We start from the raw sequence: 25,671 nt of genomic DNA on the forward strand, positions 1-25,671 counted from the left end.
TGGGAGTTATACTACCCCTGCACTGCCTGAGAAGCAATTCAGACTAATCAAACTTCCCTACCCCCTCACTAACTCTGCTTTCCTCCCCAAATCTGAATGGCCCAACACCCTCACCATCCTTAGTCACCCCACCGCATCCCTACTCCCATCCCCAATGCCTCATGTCCCTCTAAACCTAGATCCCCCTCATCCCCTTCTACCGACAACCATTCCCTCTACATTTCCTCCACATCCTCATCCCCACCTGGCATTGCCCACTGCTAAAGGGCAACATTTGACAGCTTGAGTTTGACCATGATACCTTCCACAGTTTGGGGGGGGGGGGGGGGGGGTTGTAGCTGGGACATGACAGTATGGGAGTGAGGGGATGGGGGAGTGAGGAGGTGGGTGTGGGTATGAGGGGGTTGGGCTGGGGGAGTGAGGAGGGGGTGGGGGATTGAGGGGCTGGGGGAGTGAGGAGGGGGTGGGGGAGTGAGGGGCGTTGGGGACTGAGGAGGTGGGTGAGAGAGAGGGGTAGCGAAATGAGGGGGGTGGGGGAGAGAGGGGTGGGGGAGAGAGTGGGTAGGTGGGATGGAGGAGTGAGGACGTGGGTAGGGGTGAGGGGGTGCAGGAGTGAAGAGGCAAATGGGTGGGAGTGAGCGTTGTGGGAGAGTGAAGAGGTGGGTTGGGGCAGTCAGGGGTTGGGTGACAGAGTGAGGAGGTGGGTGGGAGAGTGAGGGTGTGGGAGAGTGAGGGTGTGGGTTGGGGGGAGAGAAGGGTGGGGGAGTGAGCAGGGGGGTGCAGGAGGGAGGGTGTGGGAGAGTGAAGAGGTGGGTTGGGGAGTGAGGGGGTGGCGGAGTAAAGAGGTGAGTGGTTTGGGGAGAGGGTTGTAGGGGAGGGAGGGGGTGGGTGGGAGAGTGATGAGGTGGATGAGGGAAAAGGAGGGTGGGAGAGTGAGGAGGTGGGTAGGGGTGAGGGGGTGCGGGATTGAGGAGGGGAGTGGGCAAATGAGGAGGTGTGAGTGGGTGGGGGAGAGGGTTATGGGGGAGTGAGGGGGCGGGTTGGGGCAGTTGGGGTGGGCAGTGGAGTGAGGATTGGGGCGGGGGAGTGGGGGGGGTGGAGGATTGAGGAGGGTGGTGGGGTAGTGAGGGTGTGGGGGAGAGGGTTGTGGGGTGGAGGTTGTGGGGTGTGAGGGGTGTGGGGTTTTGGGGGGTGAAGGGTGTGGGGGGTGAAGGGTGTGGGGGGTGAGGGTTGTGGGGTGTGGGGGCGTGAGGGTGTGGGTGTGGGGGGAGAGGGGAGTGAGGGTTGTGAGGGTGTGGGGGTGTGGTGGGGTGAGGGTGTGGGGGAATGAGGGTTGTAGGGTGTGGGTGTGGGGGGAGAGGGGAGTGAGGGGATGTTTGGGGGAGTGAGAGTGTGGTTTTGGGGGAGTGAGGGGATGTTTGGGGGAGTGTGGGTGTGAGGAATGAGGGGATGTTCGATGGAGTGAGGGTTGTGAGGGTGTGGGGGAATAAGGGGTTGGATGGTATGAGGTCTGCGGTTTTGCTGAATGCAGAGATTTGCAGCCCCCTGCCTCACTGGATGGAATGGGTTTGTGTTGGGGCAGGACTGGAACTGTCTTTGGCACCTACCATAGTTAAATATTCTGATTTTTAAAAAAATTGGCCACAGACCCTTTTCTAGAAATCAAAAATGTTATCGCTGAAATTTCTCACCAGCGGACTGGATACTGAGATATTTAACAAAGCAATAACATTCAGAAATGAATTACACCCTATCATAGACTCCACAAAATAGATTCGCAGAAGCAGCTTTCAGCTTCCACAGTAACAAATACAGGATGTGTGTTTAGCTGCACATCAATCTCCACAAAGCATAGAGATTTCTCTCTGGTATCACCATCTCTGCAGAAATTCAGCAAAGATCCTCAGATAGCACTTTCCAAACTTACAATCGCTTCCATCTAAAAGGACAAGGGCAGCAGGCACATGGGAACACCCCCACCCCAAAAGTTCCCTTCCAAGGCACCACCAATCATATTACCGTTCCTCCAGTGTCTCTGGGTAAAATTCCTCAAATTTCTTCCCCAGGGGCTTTGTGGGTCAATCCACAGCGCATGGACTGCAGCAGTTCAAGGCAGCAGCTCACTGCCACCTTCTCATGGGGCAACTAGGGATGGGCAGTAAATGCTGGGCCCAAGCAACAATGCTCATATCCTATGAACTAAGAAATAAAGATGTGGCCATTCCTGATGTTCAGTATGTGGTTACAGTGTGGCAGTGAATGTGGCATCCTGGAATATATATTCACTTAATAATTAACTAACAATTAATTCTGAGCTCTTCAGGAAAAATATGCTATATTTGTCTGCCAGATTTGGCTAATGCCGAATTAACAAAACTGTCCAGGGTGAATGCCAGTAGGACCATTACCCCCCAGTGGAAATGACTGAGTGAGGCCCTGGGGGAAATCAGAATGGGGAGACTGGTTCCTGTTCTGGGAACTGGTATGTTAAATGATACTCCAGCCTTGGATAAGATTGGACCAATATCACTTTAGATCTAATTGTTGGCAGCTGCACATTGGCTGTGGATTCTGTCTCTGCTGTTTAGCCTCAAAGCGTTTGGTGAGTCAGGAATCACACTGTTCTGACTCTGTCCTCCTGAAATCTCTGCTCAGAGCACTTGCTGCCACTTTAGTGTGTGAGGATGTCACTTCTCCTTTGCAACATATCCGATACAACAAAATCACACCACTCTGTTCAAACATCTGAAATGTTGCACAATTAAAAGATGCAATAACCCTTAAATTCAACTAGTTATTAATAACCAAACCTTTTAACATTTTATGTAACCCAGAAATTTTGAATAAATGACATGCTCACCTCCAAACATTGTAAAGGGAATTTAATTTTCACAGATAACAAGGTGTGGAGCTGGATGAACACAGCAGGCCAAGCAGCATCAGAGGAGCAGGAAAGCTGATGTTTCGGGCCTAGACCCTTAATCAGAAATGGGGTTAGGATTCTGCTTGGCCTGCTGTGTTCACCCAGCTGCACACCTTGTTATCTCGGATTCTCCAGCATCTGCAGTTCCTATTAGCTCTGATACAATTGTAACCCCACTGCGAAGCCTCTTCTAAGGATGCCTAAGCTGAAGAAGTTACCCTCCTCCCTCCGGACAAACCACAGGGGATCTCTCTCCCACTGCAACTCTCTTCGGCCTTGAAACTGCCCGACCATGTCCTGAAGCAAACCAGGTACCACAGCCACATCACCTTTCTTAGTACCTGCCCACGCAACCAGATCAGCCCCCTTGACGTGTCCGCCCTCTGTGGACTGACCTATCCCCTCCCTACCTCCCCACTTACCTTTACTGGCTCCACCCCCGCCTCTAATTTGTCTGTCTCCTCTCCACCTATCTTCTCCTTTTATCCATCTTCGATCTGCCTCTCCCTCCCTATTTATTTCAGAACCCTCTTCCCCTCCCTCACTTCTGATGACGAGTTTAGGCCCACAACGTCAGCTTTTCTGCTTCTAAGAAGCTGCTTGGCCGGCTGTGTTCATCCAGCTCCACATCTTGTTATCTCAGATTCTCCAGCATCTGCAGCTCCTATCATCTTCATCTCTGATTTAATTTTCAGTGCCATTTGTGCAACTCTCTGGGGCCCCCTTGTGACAGGAGCATTATAAACAACAGAAAGAGAATTGTATTTCTAACGGGTCTTTTAAAACAGCCTGATATCCCAAAAATGGATCATAATCAACGAATACATTTGAAATGGAGTCAAGTCTGGAGGAAACATAGCAGTCAATGTACACACAGTAAAATCACACAATCAGCAATGTGCTAGTGACCCAGATGTGCCTTTGTTTTTAACCAAAAAGAAAGTTGCTTTCTGCAGTCAACACCTATCGGTTGCGATTAGAAGATTTAGGTCTTTTAAACGTGGGATGGGTTATTGTTAATTCTGGCTGGGAAACCATAGAACATTTAAAATATGGAAAAGAAGTTTTAAGACAGGTTGTCAGAAAGACTGTCTTTACTTAAAAAGTGAGAAATGTTTTAGAATGATCTCCTTGACAAGTCAGGAAAGAGAAACATTTGTTTCTGTCAAAATGCAGTCAAATGCTGTGCTGACAGACTTTGAATTACTGTCATCCCTGCAACCTCCTGAAGGTTTTTAATCTGGATTCTGTTCCAATTGTTAAAAATCTCAATTTATAAAACACTTGTTTGGCCTCAAGTGGTCTATTGAGCAAATTCTGGGTATCACCATTAAAAAAAGTTGTGAAGGTTTTGGAGAGGGCACTGAAAGAAGTTACAAGAGTTTTTTAACATAACTTTTAATGGGATATGGGTGTCATCAGTAAGGCTAGCATTTGTTGCAATCCCTAACTGTCTTTGAACTGGGCAGCTTGCTGGACCATTTCAAGCATTAGTTTAGAGTCACACATTCTGTCAGAAGTGACATGTAGGCCAGACCTGGTAAGGACAGCAGATTTCCTCTCTGAAGGACATTAGTTAACAATAGTTTATGAAATTTTCATGATCACCATCAGTGGTTCCAGGATGAAGAATTTCATTGCTAGTTATTAATGTTCTCTTAGTACCAAACGACCCATTACCATGTAGTATAAAGTGAAAGGGATGTGACACAAGGCTATGGGTAAAAGATATGAACGGACATGTGGAAAATGTTGTTACACAATGAGTGAGAATGGCCTGGAAGTCAACACTTTCTTTGGAGGAAAGAGAGAGGGTGAATGAATGAATGAAAGAAATAAATTTCAGAGCTACTGGATCGAGCAGCTGAATGGGTCTGTCTAGATTATGCTCTGGGAGTCAACATGGAATGGATGGGCCAAGTGGCTTCCTTCTGACTGTATGAGATTGGAGATGCTGGTTTCCTGGAAAAGAGATGGCCAAAAGGAGATTTGATTGAGCTATTTGAAGCACCGAAGTGGGGTTCTACACTGATTAAGCAGGGAGGGAGGCACTGTTCGCACTTGTGGAAGGATTGAGAATCAGTGACACACTGTGGAGATAATTAGCAACAGAATCTATAGGCCACACAAGGTTAAAAAAGGCTTTCAATGCAGCAAAGGGTTAGGATTAGGAATGCTGAGAGTATGTGATGGAGATAGATTCAATCCAGATATTCATAGTCATAGAGCTGTACAACAAGGAAACAGACCCTTTGCTCCAACTTGTCTATGGCAACCAGTTATGCTAAATTAATTTAGTCCCATTTTCCAGCATTTAGCCCCTCTTTCCTATTCATATACCCTTCCAGATGCTTTTTAAGTATATTAATTGTACCAGCCTCCACCACTTCCTCTGGCAGCTCATTCCATACACACACCACCCTCTGTGTGAAAAACTTGCCCCTTAGGCTGCTACAAGTGCAACATTTAAAAGGTATCTGGATGGGTATATGAATAGGAAGGGTTTAGTGGGATATGGGCCAAATGCTTCAAATGGGACCAGATTAAATTAGGATATTTGATCAAAATGGACGAATTGAACCAAAGGGTCTGTTTCCACACTTTTTAGCTTTAAGACTCTATAAAACCCCTTAAATCTCTCAATTGCCTGGTTCACCTTTCCTGTGATCACTGCATGGTTATTTTTGATCTAATTGAATTGCACCTTAAACTACAACAATGTGGATTTTTAAAATTCTTTTTCAAACACACTCTAATGAACCTTTGGGCTTCCCATGCAACTTTCAACATCCCGAAGTGGTGTTTCATTTTGCGACAGTGGAAACATAGATCTACAGCTCTCAACGCCACACTCAGTACCTCAATTCCTAGTCTGTGGAATGGATGACCTGACATTCCCAGCAACATTCCCTCTAAACTGCAGTGCCGCTGTAAGGCTCTGTGTATAGTGCTCAGTGCCAATCTCAGCATTGGCTTTGCCTCACGAAGCTTTGGTCACGCACAGGCCTTGGAGATCTGCACAGCCAGAGAGAGAAAATTAGAGGGAATGCCAACTCCCAGATGCTCCTTCTTTACCTGGAGTACTTGACTTCCTCTCAGACTCTCACCTTCTATTGCTCTTGCATTCAGGGGGTGATAGTGAATGGTTTGGTTTTGTGGATCAGCTCATAAGCTTCAGTAATTCCAGTTGTCTGTCTAGTAGTTACAACATTGGTTTTCAACGCGGGTTCTAATTACTAGAGGTAGGGAGCTTTTTAAATTCTTCTGCGAGAATAATTTCCTCAGAGAACTTCATGTACAGAATTTACTTTTAAATGCTTCCATCCACAGGTGAAACTAACTTTGTTTTACCCCTTCCAAATTCAGTGTCGGTTTGCCAAGGCCATTCCCTTAAATTTTCACTTTTGTCTGTAATGCTTCAGGAATTAACACCTATAAACCTAGGATGGCCTTTTGTTAAAAACATGTCATAATCCATAGAAACCTTCTCTGATGAGTGACACAAGTTTTCCTTTGGCCTTTTCATTGTTTTGCTAAGTTTTCAAATGACAAAGAATGACTCCACATCATTTCCCTTTTGGTAGGGACTGTGCAAATTTAAACATTTCCTTACTGAACTTTAGATTATGGCTTGGGCTTTCATCATCAGATTCTTCCAGCAGCCTCCTAAATCAGTGTTTCTCCTTTACCTTCTCTCTTGCGTCTCCCTGCCCTTTTACTTGACAATTCAAGTTCCGACTTCTTAAATTCCCCCTTAAACTTCAGAGAGAGGAGAGTTTAAGACTTTCATTTCTATCCTTTGCAATTTTAATATTTTTTTACTTTGTTGTCAGATGTTATCTATTTTCTTCCTCAGAATATAATGGTTTTACAATAATTCAACCATAGAACATAGAAAAGTAGAGCACAGTACAGGCCCTTCGGCCCACGATGTTGTGCCGTGGAATAATCCTAATCCAAAAATAAAATAACCTAACCTACATTCCCCTCAATTCACTGCTGTCCATGTGCATGTCCAGCAGTCGCTTAAATGTCACTAATGACTCCGCTTCCACGACTACCACTGGTAAACTATTCCATGAGCTCACAACTCTCTGGGTGAAGAACCTCCCTCTGACATCTCCTCTATACCTTCCTCCTAACACCTTAAAACTATGACCCCTCGTGGCAGTCGATCCTGCCCTGGGGAAAAGTCTCTGGCTATCGACTCTATCCATTGCCTTGTAGACCTAAATATCTCCATTTTATGATTTACTGCTTTAAGTATTTGCTCTTTCTTGTATTTTCACCAGTCCCAAATGCTACGACAATATTTTAATTATCTCTACCTTCTTAGCTTGGCAAAATTATTCGATTTTTAACTCAATTGCCAATTCTGTAGCCTTAGCCCTCATGGAATTTTTTTTAAAGAGTCAGGTCCATTTCCTCTATTTGCAGGTTTGTTTTAAAATACTTCCAATAGCATCTTATTTCACAGTACAAGAAAGCTGTCTCTTTTTTAATGTTACAATTAATCTCACTCAGTGCCCAATCTCACCTTGTCCATGTTTAAAAGATCCCTCAAGAAGATCCCAAGATTTTGTCACAACTCCACTGGGAATAGCAGGCCAGAAATTGAGATCCATGAGTCAGGAATTGTCCAGAGTGTGAAATATGGCCAATTTATGCTCTAGGATGTTCAATGCCTGACTGTGACCATTCTCAAAGATAAAAGAAATTCACACCAGGTTTCAATGAAGGGAAAAGACATTTATTCTAATAATCACATTCTCTAACATATGGCAAAAACTGATTAATTAATAGTATGCAAACAAACGATATCTCCACTAAACCCAAAAACAAACACACAATCCTTCACAAATAGGATAGAGGAGACAATTTGAAATCGAAATAAGGATGTTAAATATAGACAAAAAGACAAAAGATTGTGAACCAAAGTTCAAACTAAGAGGGAGAATAAAGAAACTTTCCAACAGTCCCTTTTTGAGTTTTGGTGATATCATCATATGGCATCCTCAATTTCTTAACAGATTACTTAGACCTAGGTCTTGCCTTGAGTTAACCATTTCTTTTGGCATTTTTTGAATGTCAATTTCTTGGGACACAGAGGGGAGGGGACACGGCGGGGGGTGGGTGGGAGAGCGGGGGGGCGGCGTTTGGAGGTCTGAAGCCACAAACCATTGCTGACTTGTTATTTTTTTTACCTTTTTCAAAGAGGCCTGCTGCCTGTGTGCCTCAGTACGTACTGTACCAAATTCAGTTTCAGCAAGAGAACCCCATAGTTCTAAAAACAAGTGTTCCAACTTCCATTTTCAAACAAAACATCTGCAATCTTACACCTGACATAACCTCACGATCTTGCATATTTTGATCAAATTAGCATTTATACTTCTAAACTCAAGCAGATACAAGTCAACTCTGTCCATCCTTCCCTCATAAGACAACCTATCAATTGCCCACCACCACCTTCTCAAGGGCAACTAGGGGTGGGTAATAAATCCTGGCCAGCCAGCAACACCCACATCCCACAAATGAATAGAAAAAGAATTCTAGGGGGTGGTCCAGTAAACTGGCTCCAAACTGATTCAAACGCATTTATATCCTTGTGTAAATTAGATAATACTGTGGACCTGACATGGTGTTACCAATCAGAGATAATGGGAACTGCAGATGCTGGAGAATCCGAGATAATAAAATGTGTGGCTGGATGAACACAGCAGGCCAAGCAGCATCTCAGGAGCATAAAAGCTGATGTTCCGGGCCTAGACCCTTCATCAGCTTTTGTGTTCCTGAGATGCTCCATGGTGTTACTAATGCCCTGTACAACTGAAGGATACGCTGCTACTTTTGCATTCAATTTCCCCCACAATAAAACAAATACATTCACTTTCCTAATTACGTGCTGTACCTGCACACTAGCATTTTATGAATCATACATTGCAGCATTCAGATCCTTTTGCACCCATGGGCTATATAGTTCATTTGTTTTTAATTCTTGATGCCAAATGGATAATTTCACATTTTCCTACATTATACTCCATTTGCCAGATCTTTGCCACTTATCTTTAATCCTTTACAATGCTTTTAAACCCTCTTCACAGCTCACTTTCCTACCTATGTTCACGGTATCAAAGACGCTTCAATACCTTCTGTTTCCTCATCCAAGTAAATAGATTTAAATTGTAAAGTTGGGATCCCTGTGACACCACTTGTTACATCTTGCCAACCTGAAAAATACCCTAAGTACGCCCACTGTTTCTTGCTAACCAGCCAAATTGGTATTCATGTAAGACTGCAGGTGCTGTAAAGCAGAAACAAAAGCAGAAGTTGCTGGAAAAGCTCAGGTCTGGCAGCATCTGTGAACAGAAATCAGAGTTAATGATTGAGTCCAGTGACCCTTTCTCAGAACAAATCCTGTATCCATGCCAACAAGCTACACCCCTACACCATGTGCTTTTCTTCTCCACAATAATTTCTTTCACTTCTCTGCACCTTATTAAATGCCTTCTAAAAATCTAAGTACAGTTCATCTACTACCTCCCCTTCAGTGTCAACACATTATTACATCCTCATAACACCTGGCAGCTTGGTTAAACAGAATTTCCCTTTCACAAAAATGATGTTGGCTGTCTGATTTAATGCAAAGTTATCCAAATGCCCTGCTATTAAAACTTCTTTAATAATAGTTTTGAATATTTTCTTGGAGAGTTGCTAAGCTCACTGACCTGTTTTCCAGCTGCCTCCCATTTTGAATAAAGATGATATTAGGTCAGTCAAAATGCTAGTAAGTTATTTACTGGGAGTGTCTTCACGGAGGAAAACAAGGTGCAGCAATAAAATTGAGGGTTAGAGAAACCAGAATTAGATGAGGGCAACTATATAAGGGAAGAGTGAGGCAGAAGAGGAATTTGAAATCAAGGATGAGCATTTTAAAAACAAGACTTGGCCAGGAGCCATGGGTCAGCAAACACAAGCATGATGGGGAATTCAGACCCAGTCAGCCCAGTTTCAAGTTTAGACAGTAAGAACATCAGAAGGATCTTGCTATCTCCACATCCACTCTTCTAATGGAATGGATACGATTTTCCGCAGCAGATAGGCTGATGTGGGGGTGGACAATGCTACAGAATCGGAAATAAGTTGCCTTAGTGACAAAATAAACAGGTGATCAGAAACGCAACTTAGACATTTCAGTGAAAAATATCCTCAAAAACCACATCCTGGGATTCCATTTGTCACTAGCCTCGCACACCCCCCCCCCACCCGCAAAACCACTGTCATTACAAAGAATGCCGCAAGAACGTCCATAAATGGTTATCCCCGCCAGGATCAGCTGTTTACTCCAACGGTCTCCGGTCTGTCACTTTTTAAAAAGATTAAGCCAACATTGTCCAAGTTAGCATTAATCACCAAGCTTGTAAACTGTCAAATATATCACCTCGGGAGCGGAGATATCACCTACTGATGCCATCTCAATTCAGTAATGATCTTATACAGGTCAGGGGTTACAGTTTGGACTTTAGTTCTGGCCTGCGTCGCCCGACATCCCAAAAATGATCACACTGTATATGCAGAAAGTTCTGCACGTGCTCACTTTGTGAAACAGTGCCAGAAAAAAAACATGGCAGCACCCAATTAGTGACCAAGATGGCATGACATCACCAGCAACGATAATACATGTACATTTTGCACATGGACTGAACACACCTCAGTAGCGGCAGCAGACATTCTATTAGTTCTTTAGCAGTAAATGCTTTAAGAAGATCAGAGTTTTCAAGAAATGCTGAAGTTGTCTTTCAATTTGCAGAGTTAGGAGGGGGCAATAAAAGCATGGACTATGCAACACACACTACATTCAACATTTCCTTCTGGTGGAGAGCTCTGAATAAAGAGCAAACCTTAACATTAGAACCAGGCCACATGTGCAATTAATTCCTCCTGCTCCTTTAAAGGGCTCAATAACCAATACCCGCTCCCAAGATCTTGCAACATGGAAATCTCGCAAGACAGCGAAACAAAGGTAATATATACAGGAATAAAACTGAAACGTTATATATTTTCAGCACTATTAATAGCAAAGGTTTCAAATAAAATTTCAGTAACTTCTGCAGGGACAGAGCAGCAGACACTCCAAGTACATACAGCATTACACGCAAAGAGCTTAAAAGAAATTAAAGAGATTAATTGTACAATATTTCAGTCTATTTTGAAAGCAGTACAGTCCTGTGAAACAGCAAGGTGAGAGTTCTATAATTACATCTTAAAGTGCCTTAGATTAATAACCTGAATATTCTTATTAAAAATAAATGATCAATTTCAACTGTAGATCTGTGCAAAAAAATACAATTTATAGTTAAGTATATTTGCAGAAGCTTTAAAAGGGTAAACTGTGCCTTCATTAATAATCTCTCAACAGTTTATTCCATGAGACCATAAGACATAGGAGTGGAAGTAAGGCCATTCGGCCCATCAAGTCCAAACCACCATTTAAATCATGGCTGATGGGCCGTTCAGCTCCACTTCCCTGAACTCTCCCTGTAGCCCTTGATTCCTTCGGAGATCAAGAATTTGTCGATCTCTGCCTTGAAGGCATCCAACGTCCCAGTCTGTGGCAATGAATTCCACAAGCCCACCACTCTCTGGCTGAAGAAATGTCGTCTCATTTCAGTTTTAAATTTACTCCCTCTAATTCTAAGGCTGTGCCCACAGGTCCTAGTCTCCCGCCTAACGGAAACAACTTCCTAGCGCCCACCCCTTCTAAACCATTCCCTACACATCCAATGTCCAGAGTTTTAAATTCACTATACTAGAGATTAATGAAATGTTAATTGATATTTCCTTATCTTTTACTGGCATTGAGTTCTGCAAAGTGTCCTTCAGAACCCAAAAGTAACCACATCTCTCATGAATCTCACCTGCAGAAACCACTGTAGCAATTAACTGCAGAGAGTTTCAGAGTCCAGGCCCATCCCACTCTCACCAGAAGGGACTGGCTAATGAGCAAAAGCCTGGGCTGATGATCTCTCATCTCTAGTCAGAGAATACCCAAGCCAGGGCCCAGGCTGGAACAAGCCTATGCTGTTTGTCTGCCTCAGTGCGGCAGCTGGTAGGACCTCAGATTCTAGAGGCGACTGAAAAATTAAAAGAACAAACCTATGGAACATTTATGGTCAGCTCTGCTTTCTAAACACCTCTCTGGAACAGTCGTCATTGCTGTTCTAATGAGGTATTCTGGGTAAGATGTCAGCTGGGCGAATACAGACAAATGACAGCACATCACAGTTAAACACCTAGAGTTTTGGGGAGCTCAAGAGAACTGGCCCTGTATCTCACTGCCATGCTATATTACATTATAGACAGCCTGCAGTCAGTGCTTATGAAACAATCTGAGCTTATGTTAGCTCAGTCTAGCTTATGCTTTATTGTTGAACATATACATTCTGCTTTAATCAAACTGATTTTTTTTGATTAACATTACCTCAGCTTATCCAAGCTCTCTATCCTACATGGCTTGGAGTCAGCCACCAAGCCTCACTGGCCTATGGTAGCTGCTTGCCTCCTGATGAAACATCATTGTCATCAAATCACTGACACCATCATCATCATTGCTGGTTGTAGGTGCTGAGCGCAAGTGGCTGCCACATTTCCTACACAACTGACAACATTCCCAATTAAAAGTGCTTCATTATTTTGAGTTTGGGAAAATCTGAGTTTGTAAAAGGTGCTATACAAAGGCAAGCTAATTGCATTCTTTCCTCCATCCTGCCCCATCCAGTTTGCTTTGCAACTCATTTTCCTGAAGCTCAGATGTTAAATTAAAAGATCTGAGTGAGTTATTTTTGGCAAAAGGCATTCATGTTTATGATCAAATCACGTGATTCAATGTAGTTCATTCAGAACAGCAGTACTGTAGTATTATTTTCACTCCAATAACGCACAGAATTTGGAAAATGCAAAGTTATAAATAAATCCTTATGCTTGACATTTGAATTTCAGGAACTTCTTTGGTGAAGGGCACCTAGCCATTCATCTGATAACTTGGCACAGAATTGAGTAGGTCGTTTAACTTCTCAAATCTACATTTTGTTTTTGATATCAATTATTTCCTGTCAATTCCTGCAGACAGACAAACAAATTTAGTGACAGATAATCAAATTGCAGAGCAAGTGTGGAGAAAACACCTATTCAGTTCTCCCATTCTTCAGACTGATTGCCATCATCTGCTTCTTCATCAGATTCCGGGGACACTTTTTTCATTCGCTTCATGGCTGCTTTAATGCTACGCTCCAACTCAGTGGCCGGATCAGTGCTCACAGGGAGGTTACCTCCTACTGTCACCTTTCGCAAACGGACACCTTGTCGAATTGTAGCCAACAGGTTTTGTCGCAGGTCCTCGGTGTTGTCGAGACACTGCGGCTTTGTCTGATCTACTTTTCGAAGCAAAACTTCACCACGCTTCAAAGAAGCTAGTACATCATCCATAGTTCCTATATGGACATTGGTGGGGGGGGGGGGGAAAGAGAGAGGATAGTTAGATTTCTACTCAACATCTGGCTGCTCACAAATGCTCAAACAAGCAACAGTTTTTCCTCAAGATTTGTGTCAGCCAAATTCAAAAATAAAAACAGCCCAAACATGGATTTTAAACTATTCACGGGTTTTTATACAGAGGTGATTAAAGACTGTAATCTCTTTACCTATATTTTCCTTCAGGGATTTCTTCAGTGAATTCTCTTCCAAGGTTAGGAGTGGTTGACCCTGATCGTCATGTATTGAAGTGCTTTTGTGACCCAGCAAAACACAAGGGGCAGGCACTGCAGGCGGCGGTGGTGGGGGAGGTGGAGGCGGAGGCAGAGGCGGTGCGAGTGTTGTAGGAGATACTGCCTGTCCTGGTGGCAGGAAGATTTGTACTGGAATATCGTTGGGAGCTGGAAGGCCACTACTGGCTGCTTTTGAAGTTCTGGCCGATGCAGGTTTCTTTCTGGAGGAGTGATCCATGAGGGACATTGGCTGATCAGCCACAGTGGGTGCTGCAGGAGAAGGTGTGAATTGTCTCTGCACCCCAAGGGTTTGGCAACGAGGTTGAAATACAAAATGTGCTGATGATTTCTGAAACAATTTAAGTTTAAAATCAAAGATTTTCAACCATATAAAACAGAGTCTGTAATGATAAGAGCTGAGTGACTGGAGTTTCCATCTTCTGTAGGATTTCATCACAAACCGCAATGGATCTAATGTTACAGAAATAATTTCTGGTTCATTACAGTGCCCCTGCTGCTGAAAACTGATCATTTCAACCCTGCAGGACACAATCAGCACAAAGCAAATAACCTCAGGCAATACTTACAAAGTAATGTGTCAGGAGGAGTTTACATTTAAAAGCAGCTTTGTGGACTAAATCATCTCCAAGTTCTCCTTAGCGATGCTCCAACCCATCAAGTTCACTAGCGTCCTTTAGGAAAGGAAATCTGCCATCCTTACCCAGTCTGGCCTACATGTGACTCCAGATCTGCAACAACGCGGTGGATTCTTAAATGCCCTCTGGGTTATTAGGGATGGGTAATGAATACTGGCCTGGCCAGAGGCACCCACATCCCCTTAACGAATAAAGAGAGAATGGTGCAAGCATGTAACCCAGCACCAAGTTACAAAGCAGCCCCAACCTCCAAAAACTTGGATTAACAACATGTAAAAGCTCTTTTCTCCCTGTATTTTGATTCCGGACTGAAATGGGCAAAGGCTGTTTCAGAACCAGAAACTGCGGAAAGGATTGGTGCACTTTTTAGAAGAAAGACACCTATCGTCAGTTCTGTTTACAGAGTTGTTTGTCCAAACAGACTGGAGGATTATTATAGACAAGCTGGAACTTGGGGCCGTGTACAAAAGGAGATTTTTGCTGGTAGCAGGTGTCTGATTGGTCTTTGGAGTGATTAGGTGTTGATGACAAAGGCCTCTTTGCCTGTTAAGAGCTACGTTTTGGCTCACAGGTAACATTTGGTGAGAACCCACTGGATGCCTGAAAAGAAAACTGACATTTCTTTGCAGTTTAAAAAAAAACTGGATTGTCAGGTTTGAGGTTATTTTCTCAGGTTAGTTGCTGTAAGTGGCGGCTTTTAACCACTTGGTCAGTGATTTTCAAAACGTGAGCCAGTCGCCCTGGGCAAGCAAACAAACGCAGCTAAAGGGGGAAAAAAAGAGAGAGGAGCAGCAAGTGCTGGTAAAGGAAAAGACTCATCTCAGTGAACCATGCGGACAGGGACCATCGATCTGTCTTCCCAGTCTTTCCCTCCTGTTTCTTTAATATCTGTCCATATTTACATAAAGGGTATCACAGCATTAGAGTTGTGTGTTGACAGTTAGAACGTATTTATAATAAATAGTAACTCCTGTCAGGTACAGGCGCTGTGCTCTGCCAACCTGAATCCAAACAGTAAATTGGGGAATTTTGCATTTTTTACAAAACTTTATGACGACTCTGGGAATAACAGCTTGATTTCTAATATGCCACATCAATGAGATGTAATAAATGAGAAATCAGTATAACATCAATACCTACCTCCTTAAATGCTCGGAGTCGCTGTAAAGTTTTTTGCCGTTCTAGGTTTACCCACTCCCTCTTCCTTCGAGCTTCTTCTTTTTTCTGGTCACGTTTCTGTGTAAACACAGTTTTACAGCATTAGCCTGAAAGATCTCCCCGTGCAGCCCGTACACAACAATCTTCACTCACCAGCTGGATACTGTGGTGTTGCTGGATGCGCTTCTGGTTTTCTTGTTCTTGTTGCTGCTTTGCTTTCCAAGATTTCTCACATTGATCCTATTAACAGGGAACACAGATTCTGTGGGTGAAGACGAAATCCAATGAACGTTGTCTAGAATGTCAAATCATCTTGTGAGATCTTTGATTTTCTAAATCATGACTAAGCAAGGTGAATCATGATTAATCAGTTCTGGGGAGATGGCGTGTGAAAACATCGCTGGGATTTGCAGATGGAAAGTGTTTTGCAAAATACAGAAATGAAAAGAATGCATGAATGTGCAAAGTGGATCCAATTAGTAACAAGACAGTTAATAGTGGATTTCAGTATTTACCCGCTTATTTCTCAGATAGGACCTGCGTGCACAAATACGACCCCGTTTGGTCTCCAACTGGTGAATCTGGTGCCACATTTTTTTAATTTCCACTGAACGAGTGTCATGTGTCAGCCCCAGGTTGTCATTGGCCTGAAGCTGCTCAGGATCTTCACAGGTGTCATAATAAACCACTTCCTCCTCCTTTTCTGCAATTCAGAATATCAAAGCCATCTATTAGCAGGACAAAAATTTGATGAGAATGTGTCTTTCTCAAAATTAGTACATTTTTAAACCCACTTTTTTTCTGTACATCTTTTAACTCTTTCCAACGAGTAATTCTCATGGGCTCAGTCATGAGCCCTGGCTGTTTATATGCTGGAGTGTCTGCACGCTTGGTAGTTAAGTGTGTGTCTAACAGTACCTCCAGGATAACAACAGGGAATATGGTTAACACCAGAGGCTATAAAGGTTGGTCAGACCAAGTTCAGGTATCTGCTTTTCTAGCCAAATTTTCATGTCAACTCTCACATCACAAAACTCCAATGCACTGTATACTTATTCCCAATACATTCATCTTTAAATAGTCCCAGATTTCATTCAATTGTCTCTGAATTAACAAATGAACATCATCGCGTTCTGAGGAAGCGTCACCGGACCCGAAACTTTAACTCTGTTTTCTCTTTCACAGATGCTGCCAGACCTGCTGAGCTTTTCCAGCAGCTTTGTTTTTGTTCCTGATTTATAGCATCCACAATTCTTTTGGTTTTAACCTCGTTCTGAATTCTGTTTGATCTGAGAACTCCCACCCAGACCCTACTAGACAATAATAGAACATTCAGGTTTTAGTGACTAATTCTACCCAGCCCTTTCCTTACAACTGAGCAGCTGTGAACTGGCACTACACTGAACCTTGGCATTAGCCTTTAACCACAAAATCAATTTATTGAAAACTAAGTGAACAAGTGATTAAATTTCACAGACAATCATTTCCAGCACTTGCAAAGCTTCCCAACTCCACATGGTGGCAGAGAACATTCCACAAATATCAAAGAAAATGAAGATTATGCCCCTGTTTCGAGACCTTGGGAGTACTGTCAGCATTTGCTGTTTTTATTTTAGACAGACAGAGAGGTATTTCATTGAAAGAGCTCTGTGGTACCAAGTAGAAAGCTGCCACAACACTCACAAGCCACATACAATTCCTTAACTTTTCCACTCACGCTCAGTCAGAAGGGACATACCCCAACAGAAACTTTGATGGGATCGCTACTGCATTGTTACAGCACCGCTCAAAAAGATCTCAACCGATGTGCCCAGAGAATGTTCAAAAGATAAAAATCTGAAGTTGTCAACGGATAATCAGAGCAGTGAGGGAGGTTGGTTAAGATTGGGTTTGGTTACATTACAAACAAACACTGTGCAAGATAAATCCACGTCTGCCAAGGTCCGTGAGCAGCAAATTGACAGCCCTGCCTGTGTTCTGTGAGGGTAATAAATATTCCAGGGACCACAGAGGCCCTGGTTTCCTATTTTGTAGTTAATGCTGATTTTAAAAGTCTGCTCAACATTGTTCCTTATTCCTGACAGAGTGCTCCACCAAAACATCAGAAGTAGATTGGAATCACCAGTCTCATTGCCGGATAAAAATAACAACTGGTTCTCGCACTCAGTGATCTGAATATTCACAACAATCAGCAAATAAGCACATTATTAATAAGGGATGTTGTTCTATCAAACAAAGCCAGATGCTTCCTCTAATACAGTTAACATTATGTTCATAGCGTTAGTGGCAGCTATCCGACTTGAGGGCATCTTCAAACTTTTCACTTAATAGACAATCGAGACAGTTAGAATAAACCAAGATGTAAACAAGGATTACCAGCCAGGTGCTGCTCACCTTTCATCCGGCGTCGAATGGTGTCCAACTGTACAAAAAGGAGCAACTCCTCATTCTTTAACATTTCCAACTGAATACTGTATAGTTCCAGCTGTGTTTCATAATACTGTATTTCTAACCCATCCACTGTTTCCACCACTTCCTGGCTGTCAAGAAGTTCCATCTATAATTAAAAGGAGAATATTTTACAAGGTTGAAGGTTGGGGTTTCACATACACACACGGAAAAAGGAGTCAATGAAACAACAGACGTTACCTTCTGCTGAATCTCTACTTTCCTGCGATTAAGACAAAGTTCTTTTGCTCTGGTGTGTTGCAACGTTTCCTTTGCAAACATAAGCTTTAGTTGCTCCAGTCTTGGCGCTACACTGGCCCAGGCAGCTTTGCCAAAATGATTTCGATCTTCCTCCATCTGTTTCTGCATGGCTACCAGGTACATGAGAGACTTGCATGAATGGCATTTTAACATGAACACACTTGTAAATCCCCTACCAAGTATCCAGCCCAGCCCAGGGTCAGACTTTTCCACAGTCAACAGGAACTACTGAGATGGATCAGTAAAAGGAGAGTCACTGTGTTTTGCAGACCCATGAGAATAAAGCAGTGGTAAAGCAGGTACATGGAGGGGTCAGGCGACCCCACTCTTCCAGCGAAACATCTACAGCTGGACATGAGATGTCTCATTAATGCACCAACGTGTTTGTCTCCTTTGCTGGAATCAATTTATCTTGTTCTTAGAGGGCATAAAACAAATTATATTTTTAAATAATTGACAACAGCTTAATCATATTGTTGTTGGGAAGTGGGACTCGTGTAGATTTAGTGTAGCTTTGATGCTACAGACTCAATGGGCTGAACGGTCTCTTCTGTACTGCCTGAGTTTCTGTACTAAGCACAATGTATTTCTCCTACAACTGTCTCTCCATATTTCTTGCTACATCAGCCACCGCTGGCCATATGACCCCTCAGCTCATCAAGATCAACAAAAGCTCTTTCCTTGCTCCTCAGGGACATGCATAGCACATCCTGCAGATCACATGAACAGAATGTCTTTAGTGTCTAATACTGTAAACCAGAGGCTGCTCCTTGGGTTGTCTTTGCTCTGAACACAATTACCAGCCAGTGCTTTCACAGTCTCTTTAAAGTAATCCACTGTGATGTCCTGGATTGAGCAGACCGCTTCCTGCACCCGTATGGACCATTCCTCAGCATCTTTCTCGAGGCTTTGAATTCTCCTTGGACCCAACTCGTCAAATTCCAAGGATTTCTGCAATGTTGAAAGAGTCAGTCACTTTTCCAGATGAAGTCATAGATTGGAGTGAGTGGGAATTTGAATTACATTTATCAGTGGTGCTGGAGGGGAGGAGTGGCAGCAGGTCAGCACTAACAGTCAAGGCTATTACTGTGACACAAAAACAAACTAAAGTCACATATGCACATCCGAGAAAGAGGGCATCACTGCACCGAGGAAATTATCTCAATGCGCAGTCAGTGCTTGTGTGCAGAATGTGTTGGTGGCAGCTGGTGTATATAGTTGCGTGGCTGAGGCTGAAATGAGTGGAACTAGTATCAATGACATGAAGTGAAAGCTCTCTGAGCATCGGATTTTCCAGCATCTTACTCGCCACCTTGAATATCCCCCAAAATATGATCAACAACTGTTTTGAATAATTGATCAAAGCAATAATTTTATAAAGGGTTAAATTTTGGAATTTACTCCCCACTCCCCCCCACAATATTTGCATCTCTGAAGATGAGCTGCAACTCCTTGGGCAGTGAGTTCCACCCTTCTACCCACCCAGCTTTGTACTGTGGAATACAACATTCCCATACACCACTATTTCCAGATGCTATGTCAATGCTGCAAACTATTTCAGCAACAGAAGGCAGTCTGACCTGGAATCAAAACCATCACTCCAAATAATAGTCTGCCGTTTGGGAGCTGAGATTTTTAGTGAAGGATACAAGCATTAACACAAGGGTGCCCAAACTGTGCGAAGTGACCGTCCCAGAACAGTGCAACCACAAGCTCCGAGGCAGCAACAGCTGATGTGGAGTCTGCACTGATTTCTGACAGCAGTGAGGTTCCCGCTCTACAACCAAAGCCCACCCTCAACCCCACTCCACAGCTAAGGTTTAACCCTTCTTTGTGCACTCTCCCTACCCCACCTCAACAAGCCCTGATCTCCCTAACCTTTACTGCAGAGCCATACAGTCAAAGACATTAAAAGTGGGTCACGTTGGCAAAGCGTTTGGGGAGCATTGCACCAGGAATGCAATGTCGTGCCACTGTGAATAGCCGTGCCACAACACACACACTGACACCATCCAGCATGAGGCCTATGCATCTCCAAAACCAGTTCACAGTTTTAGAGATTCAAACTGCCCTGTAACCAAGTCAGCAAAGGGAATCACTGAATTAAATATTAATCCAGTTTCCTGAGCAAGAAGCCCCTACTCAAGCCTTCAATTGTTACTACAAGCTAAAAACGTTCCTCATTTTAAAAAGCTACATGGTAAATAATAAAGAAACTACAACAAACTGATTGAATTACCAAGATTTCCTGTTTACAGAGAGAAGCAAACTCTCTCATGTCCCGAAAAGGCAGTAGTAAATACTGATAAAACTGCGTGGCTGCATTGACCAGTTCGTTGTAGGCCTCGTCTTCTTCCTGGTAGATGGTTTTAAGGGTCACCATATCTTTAGCAGCTCTGTGTTGGTGCAGGATCTGGAAGAGATAAGAACTGTCTATCCGTTAACAGGGAGAATCACTGGCAGAGCAGAGTTGTTATTCCCTATTAGATGCCAAGGCAATAGCACCACAGGATAGTTTATTGAGTTGGGAGAGGGAATGCCGAGGAGGCTTGTGTTTCAGAATGGCAGGGTGAAGAGGTCACACCAACAATTCAATCTGATCCTGGCTCTGTGCAGCTGAATGCCAGACCGATTCCTGGGATGGCAGGACAATCATATGAAGAGAGACTGGATCAGTTAGGCCACCATTTATTGCCTCTCCCTTGAGAAGATGGTGGTGAAATGCTTTCTTGAAACGCTGCTGTCCACGTGTCATGGATTGACGCACAATGCCCTTAGGAAGGGAATTCACTGAGGTGTGGGGGGGGGGGGGAAGAGATATCATAAAAACAAAATAATCTAACAGCGCTAGAAAGGTCCACGTGGGAAGGGTGCTTCCTGTGACCGAGGAGTCCATAACAAGGGGTCACTGGCTAAAGATATGGGGCAGACCATTTAAGACTCGAATGAAGAGAAATTTCTTCACCCAGAGCAGAGAGCCTGTGGAATTCTCTACCACAGAAAGCAGCTGAATATTTTCAACAAGGAGACAATACAGCTCTTAGGGCTAAAGGAATGAAAGGATTTGGGGACAAAATCGAAAAGAGTGGGATGATCGGCCCTGATCATATTAAATGGCAGGTCAGGCTTGGAGGGTCAAATGGCCTCCACTTGATCCCATCTTCTGTGTATCTCTGAATAACAGAAACAGAGTCAGCACCTCGTGGGTTGTCACAGGCTTGGGAAGAGTCTTCATTAACAGGGGCTGGTGGAGGCGGAGGTTAAATGGTTGAGTGCAATACATCAAGCTTCGTTAGTCATAAGTGGTTCACGTTTGGTGCTGACATTTTAGTAGCTCATTATTAAACAAAAATACTAATCTTCACCCAATGCTGACAGATAAAACTAGCCTTATTATCTAGGGCAGGAACGGTGATGAAGGAGGAGGAAAGGACCCTGCATGATGACAGATAGTTTCTTACAGTGTTGTATGCATTGCTGACAAACAATAAAGGTCTTCAGGAAAAGGTTCATTCTCCCTCTGCTGGAACCAGTCCCAGTCAGAACTGCCCAGGGATTAGCACTCACACTGTGTCTTTGAATCAGGTTTGGATATTTCTGACCACACCCCAGAGGACTGAATAAGGGTTTTTCCACGTTACGATTTCAGGAAACAGCAGCACCACAACAAATCACTACCAGCAAGAAAAGTGATAATGACATTGCATAAGAGGATGACAATCATTTTGTTTATCCCAATTTCCCTAAAGTAAGGATGCTAAAAAAAATGCAAATATCGCCACACATTTCAAGAGGTGGAATCTGACAAAACAATCAATACTGATGCGAAGTGACTTTCAGAGAGGTTAGGTTTCAAGCAGCAATGTAAAAGGAGGAGAAAGCATGTGCAGACCTGTGCATGTGAATTCCAAAACTCAGGACCCAGGCTGAAACAAACAGTCAGCAATACAGAAGCAAAGGAAATCAGGGCTGTGCATAAGCTGCAGGCAGACTGAAATCTGCCAGATTGGGGGACTGGAGGAGGTTTACAGAGATAGGGAGGGACAAGGCCATGGTGGGATATGAAAATAGAGATGGGAATTTTAAAAGGTAAAATAATTGAAAGAATCCATGCAATTCAGTGAGCACAGGGTGATCATGGAATCGGTTGCTCACAGATACCAGCAGCAAAGTTTTGGCTGAGCTTGAGGATGGCCAGAAGTCAAGTTGAACAGCTGAGTCTGAAAGAGGGTCACAGCAACAGAGGAGTTGACACAGAATGACTGTACTGATGTTTCAGAGGTGTACAATGGTCAGCTTGGTGCTACCCAAGATAGGGCCAAAACAGCAGAAAGACTGTGAAAAGTCTCACTCAGCTGGGAATACTGAAGCAGCAGTTAACTGGTGAGTGCAGGGTAGATTCTTTGAGGGTTCAGTGCATTACTGGATGATGATTTAGGAAGCAAGAGATTCACACTCTTAATGCAACAAGAGAGTTGTGAAACTCCACTGGTACTCAGATTGAAAGTGAAAGTGTTAAGAGCATGTTATCAATACTTTGATTGTTCTGTTATTGTCCCAAGTGTATGGAGGAGGGGAAGAACTAGTTCTAGATGTTTTATAATCTTCCTCTGAAACATCCCAGAACATAATCTACTTAGTCAGATTTTGTTTTATTATTTCCATTGCCAGGAGTGGCTGGTGCCAAGAGCATGCTCCCCACCTGTATTTTGTTTCTTCCCAAAAGTCTGCATTTATATAGCAGTTGCAACACTTCACATAAGAACAAGATAATCACATCAATTTTAATAAGACACACATCCCATGTGGCCAAATCTAAATCCCAATAGTTCCACAGAGGACCAGAGTTGGCCTTTGGAATGAATACCCTCCATATCTTGGAGGCACACACAGGAAGCCAATCAGCATCCAGGCTCTTCCAGCCTCAAACAAGCAGCTGCAAACACCTGTAGAATGCCAACGGGGCCTCTCCTTCAAGACCGGACACACAAACAATTGTAACCCATTTCTCTCAACGGACCCAGGCAAGAGGCTGCACTGATGATGTTACCCAGCAGGGTAATGAAATGCCTGTGGAACAACGAACCAGCTCAGCGAGCCAACCAACCACAAGGACCCAGACAGTATTTGAACAAAGGGAAGATGTTTTCTATCATGGCAAAAATCTGGAATTCCACAGGCACTCTTAACATTGCGCAAAATAATCTACACCACAGATGCAATCTGTGAATATACCTGTACTGGCTGTATTTAATGTAGAACAGTACCTATATAACTACATTTAAAGACAGTAGACCCAGGAGGGGAGTACAATACTATTGTGTGAGTTATAGGAATGTGAAGGAGGTGAGCAATCCACTGGGGAGGCTGAGAGCAGGGCTGGGATCTATCAACAGCCTCTGATCAGAGTTGATTTAATGGAAACATCGTGTAACATGAATCCAAACCCGAACAGGAGCCATCAGAGCGGGCGGCCACTCTGCCCTTCGAGCTGTTGCCCTCCCGCTGACCTACCACCCCCCAGGCCCTGGCCGTACCTCCCGCAGGCTTTCCCGGCCACGGGCCACTCGCTGCTCGAGGCTTCTCCTCCGGAACTCGGTCAGATTCTCGAAATATTCGCCGTCGGAGTCCGAGGGGAATACCGACTCCAGGAGGATGCGGCGGCCGCACAGCTCGGCCGCAGCGTCCAAGTACCTCTCCAGCTGGCGGCAGGAGGCTTCCAGAGCGGCGCCGGACTCCGGGCCCTCGGCCAAGGACCGGCCCGGGAACAGGAGGCCCCAGAGCCCGGGGCCCCTCAGCTCGGGCAGCACCGGGAAACACGGCCACAGGGCCGAGCAGCTTGTCGCCAACTGCCGGTGGATCCAGCGCAGCTCCTCCGGGCGGTACAGCGCGGCCCAGCTGCCCTGAGCCCCGGGCTCGCCTCCCGCCTTCCGCCGCTGCCCACGGCTATGGCAGGTGACGGCGAACTTCCCCTCCACCTCATTCCAGGCCACCAGGAACCGCAAGCAGCTCTTCTCTGTCTCGGAGAACACATCAGGCCTAATGGCCACCCAGCCCTCCAGGCTGTCCGGCTGCTCGGACTCCATCAGCGCCAGGCTTGAGGCCTAGTTACCGGGGCCACCTCCCACTGCGCATGACACCGTTCGTGCACCGCCCCCGTGTTCTAACCCCGCCCTTTGCACCGCCCCCGTGTTCTAACCCCGCCCTTTGCACCGCCCCCGTGTTCTAACCCCGCCCACGTCGCCAGGCTCGTCCCGATTTCAGCCCCGCCCCCTGATCCTGATACCGCTCCGAGCCACGCCCTCTTCCCTTGACTTCTCCCATGTCCCTCCGTGAGCCGAACCCTGGCCCCAGGCCTCACCCCTTCATCGTTGATGCCTAGATCACTATCGTACACAGCAAACAGACACAACCTTGTGGCACACCACGAGGCTCCCAGTTTCGGATTCTTCAGTGAATGGAAACACCTCCATCTTACTCCATCCGTCATTGAGTTTAACAATCCCTGTCAGCTCTCTTCTGTTGGAAAGATAAGCATCACCACGTCCTTCTTCAGACCCGAAACGTTAGCCTTCCTGCTCCTCTGATGCTGTGTTCCTGTCTCCACATCCTGTTGTTCCTTATGGCTGTATCCTCGCAGAATTTATCCACATTTTCTCAAGAGCTTTTCTTTATGTGACCTTGTTTTACCGCTTTAGACTTTGTATAATCCCAGGCTCTGAGTCTGGGCTGTGGAAGTTGTTGAGTAAAATGGGGGGAGGAGGTCTTTGGGAGGGAGGTGTTCAGTTATACATTGCAGAAGGCAGAGTGTATCCCGTCTCCCTTTCCTTCACACCACACTCCTCTTTCTGTAGCGTTCCGAATAATGGAAGCTGTCTCACTAAAGCTTACAAAACGGAGTAGGTGCATGGAAGATGTTTCCCTGATGAAGCAAAATACTGCGGATGCTGGAAATCTTAAACACAGAAAATGCTGGAGAAACTCAGCAGGTCTGGCAGCATCGGGGGAGAGAGAAACAGAGTTAACGTTTCGACTCCAGTGACTTCTTCAGTACTGAAGTAGACTGAGCACAGCCGACTCTGGTCCCCATCTCATGGCAGCAGTATCTTCAGATAGCACATTCACAGTTCTGACAACAGCCACAAATGGTTTCCCATCGGTCTCTTTTCTCTCGGTACTTCAACATTCACACGGGAGAGGCTCAGCTCGCCAGGCCAGGTTGATCACAGAAAGTTTGTGGCACAGAAAGAGTCCAATCAGCCGATCCTGCTTGTGAGTGAGGATGGGTGGAAGGATGCTCTGAGCCACCTTTCTGAAGCTGACTAACCGGGACATTCAGTTAAACACTGCTTTGTTCTGTCTATAACTAGTGACTTCAGCCGATTCCCTCTCCCGTCTCTTTGGGTGTTTGCAATCTCTGATCGGCCATGAACTTTGCTGAATGTCACTTGCAGTGAGGTAGTGT

The 25,671-nt window shown here is 44.5% G+C and overlaps 1 protein-coding gene across 1 annotated transcript; it reads right to left on the bottom strand.

The window, feature by feature from the left end:
- Positions 1-7,651: 7,651 nt before the first annotated feature.
- Positions 7,652-24,349, bottom strand: LOC125467309 (WASP homolog-associated protein with actin, membranes and microtubules). Its single transcript, XM_048562981.2, has 10 exons — positions 23,744-24,349; positions 20,446-20,619; positions 19,007-19,157; positions 18,147-18,316; positions 17,892-18,054; positions 16,013-16,200; positions 15,651-15,737; positions 15,480-15,575; positions 13,621-14,032; positions 7,652-13,410 (listed from the first exon to the last, which is right to left on the bottom strand). The coding sequence occupies exons 1-10, from the start codon at positions 24,290-24,292 to the stop codon at positions 13,109-13,111; spliced, it is 2,292 nt and encodes a 763-aa protein (XP_048418938.2). The 5' UTR covers positions 24,293-24,349; the 3' UTR covers positions 7,652-13,108.
- Between the last annotated feature and the right edge of the window lie 1,322 nt (positions 24,350-25,671).

This window comes from Stegostoma tigrinum, chromosome 33 (genome assembly GCF_030684315.1).
Source record: "Stegostoma tigrinum isolate sSteTig4 chromosome 33, sSteTig4.hap1, whole genome shotgun sequence".
In the NCBI taxonomy this organism is placed as follows: domain Eukaryota; kingdom Metazoa; phylum Chordata; class Chondrichthyes; order Orectolobiformes; family Stegostomatidae; genus Stegostoma; species Stegostoma tigrinum.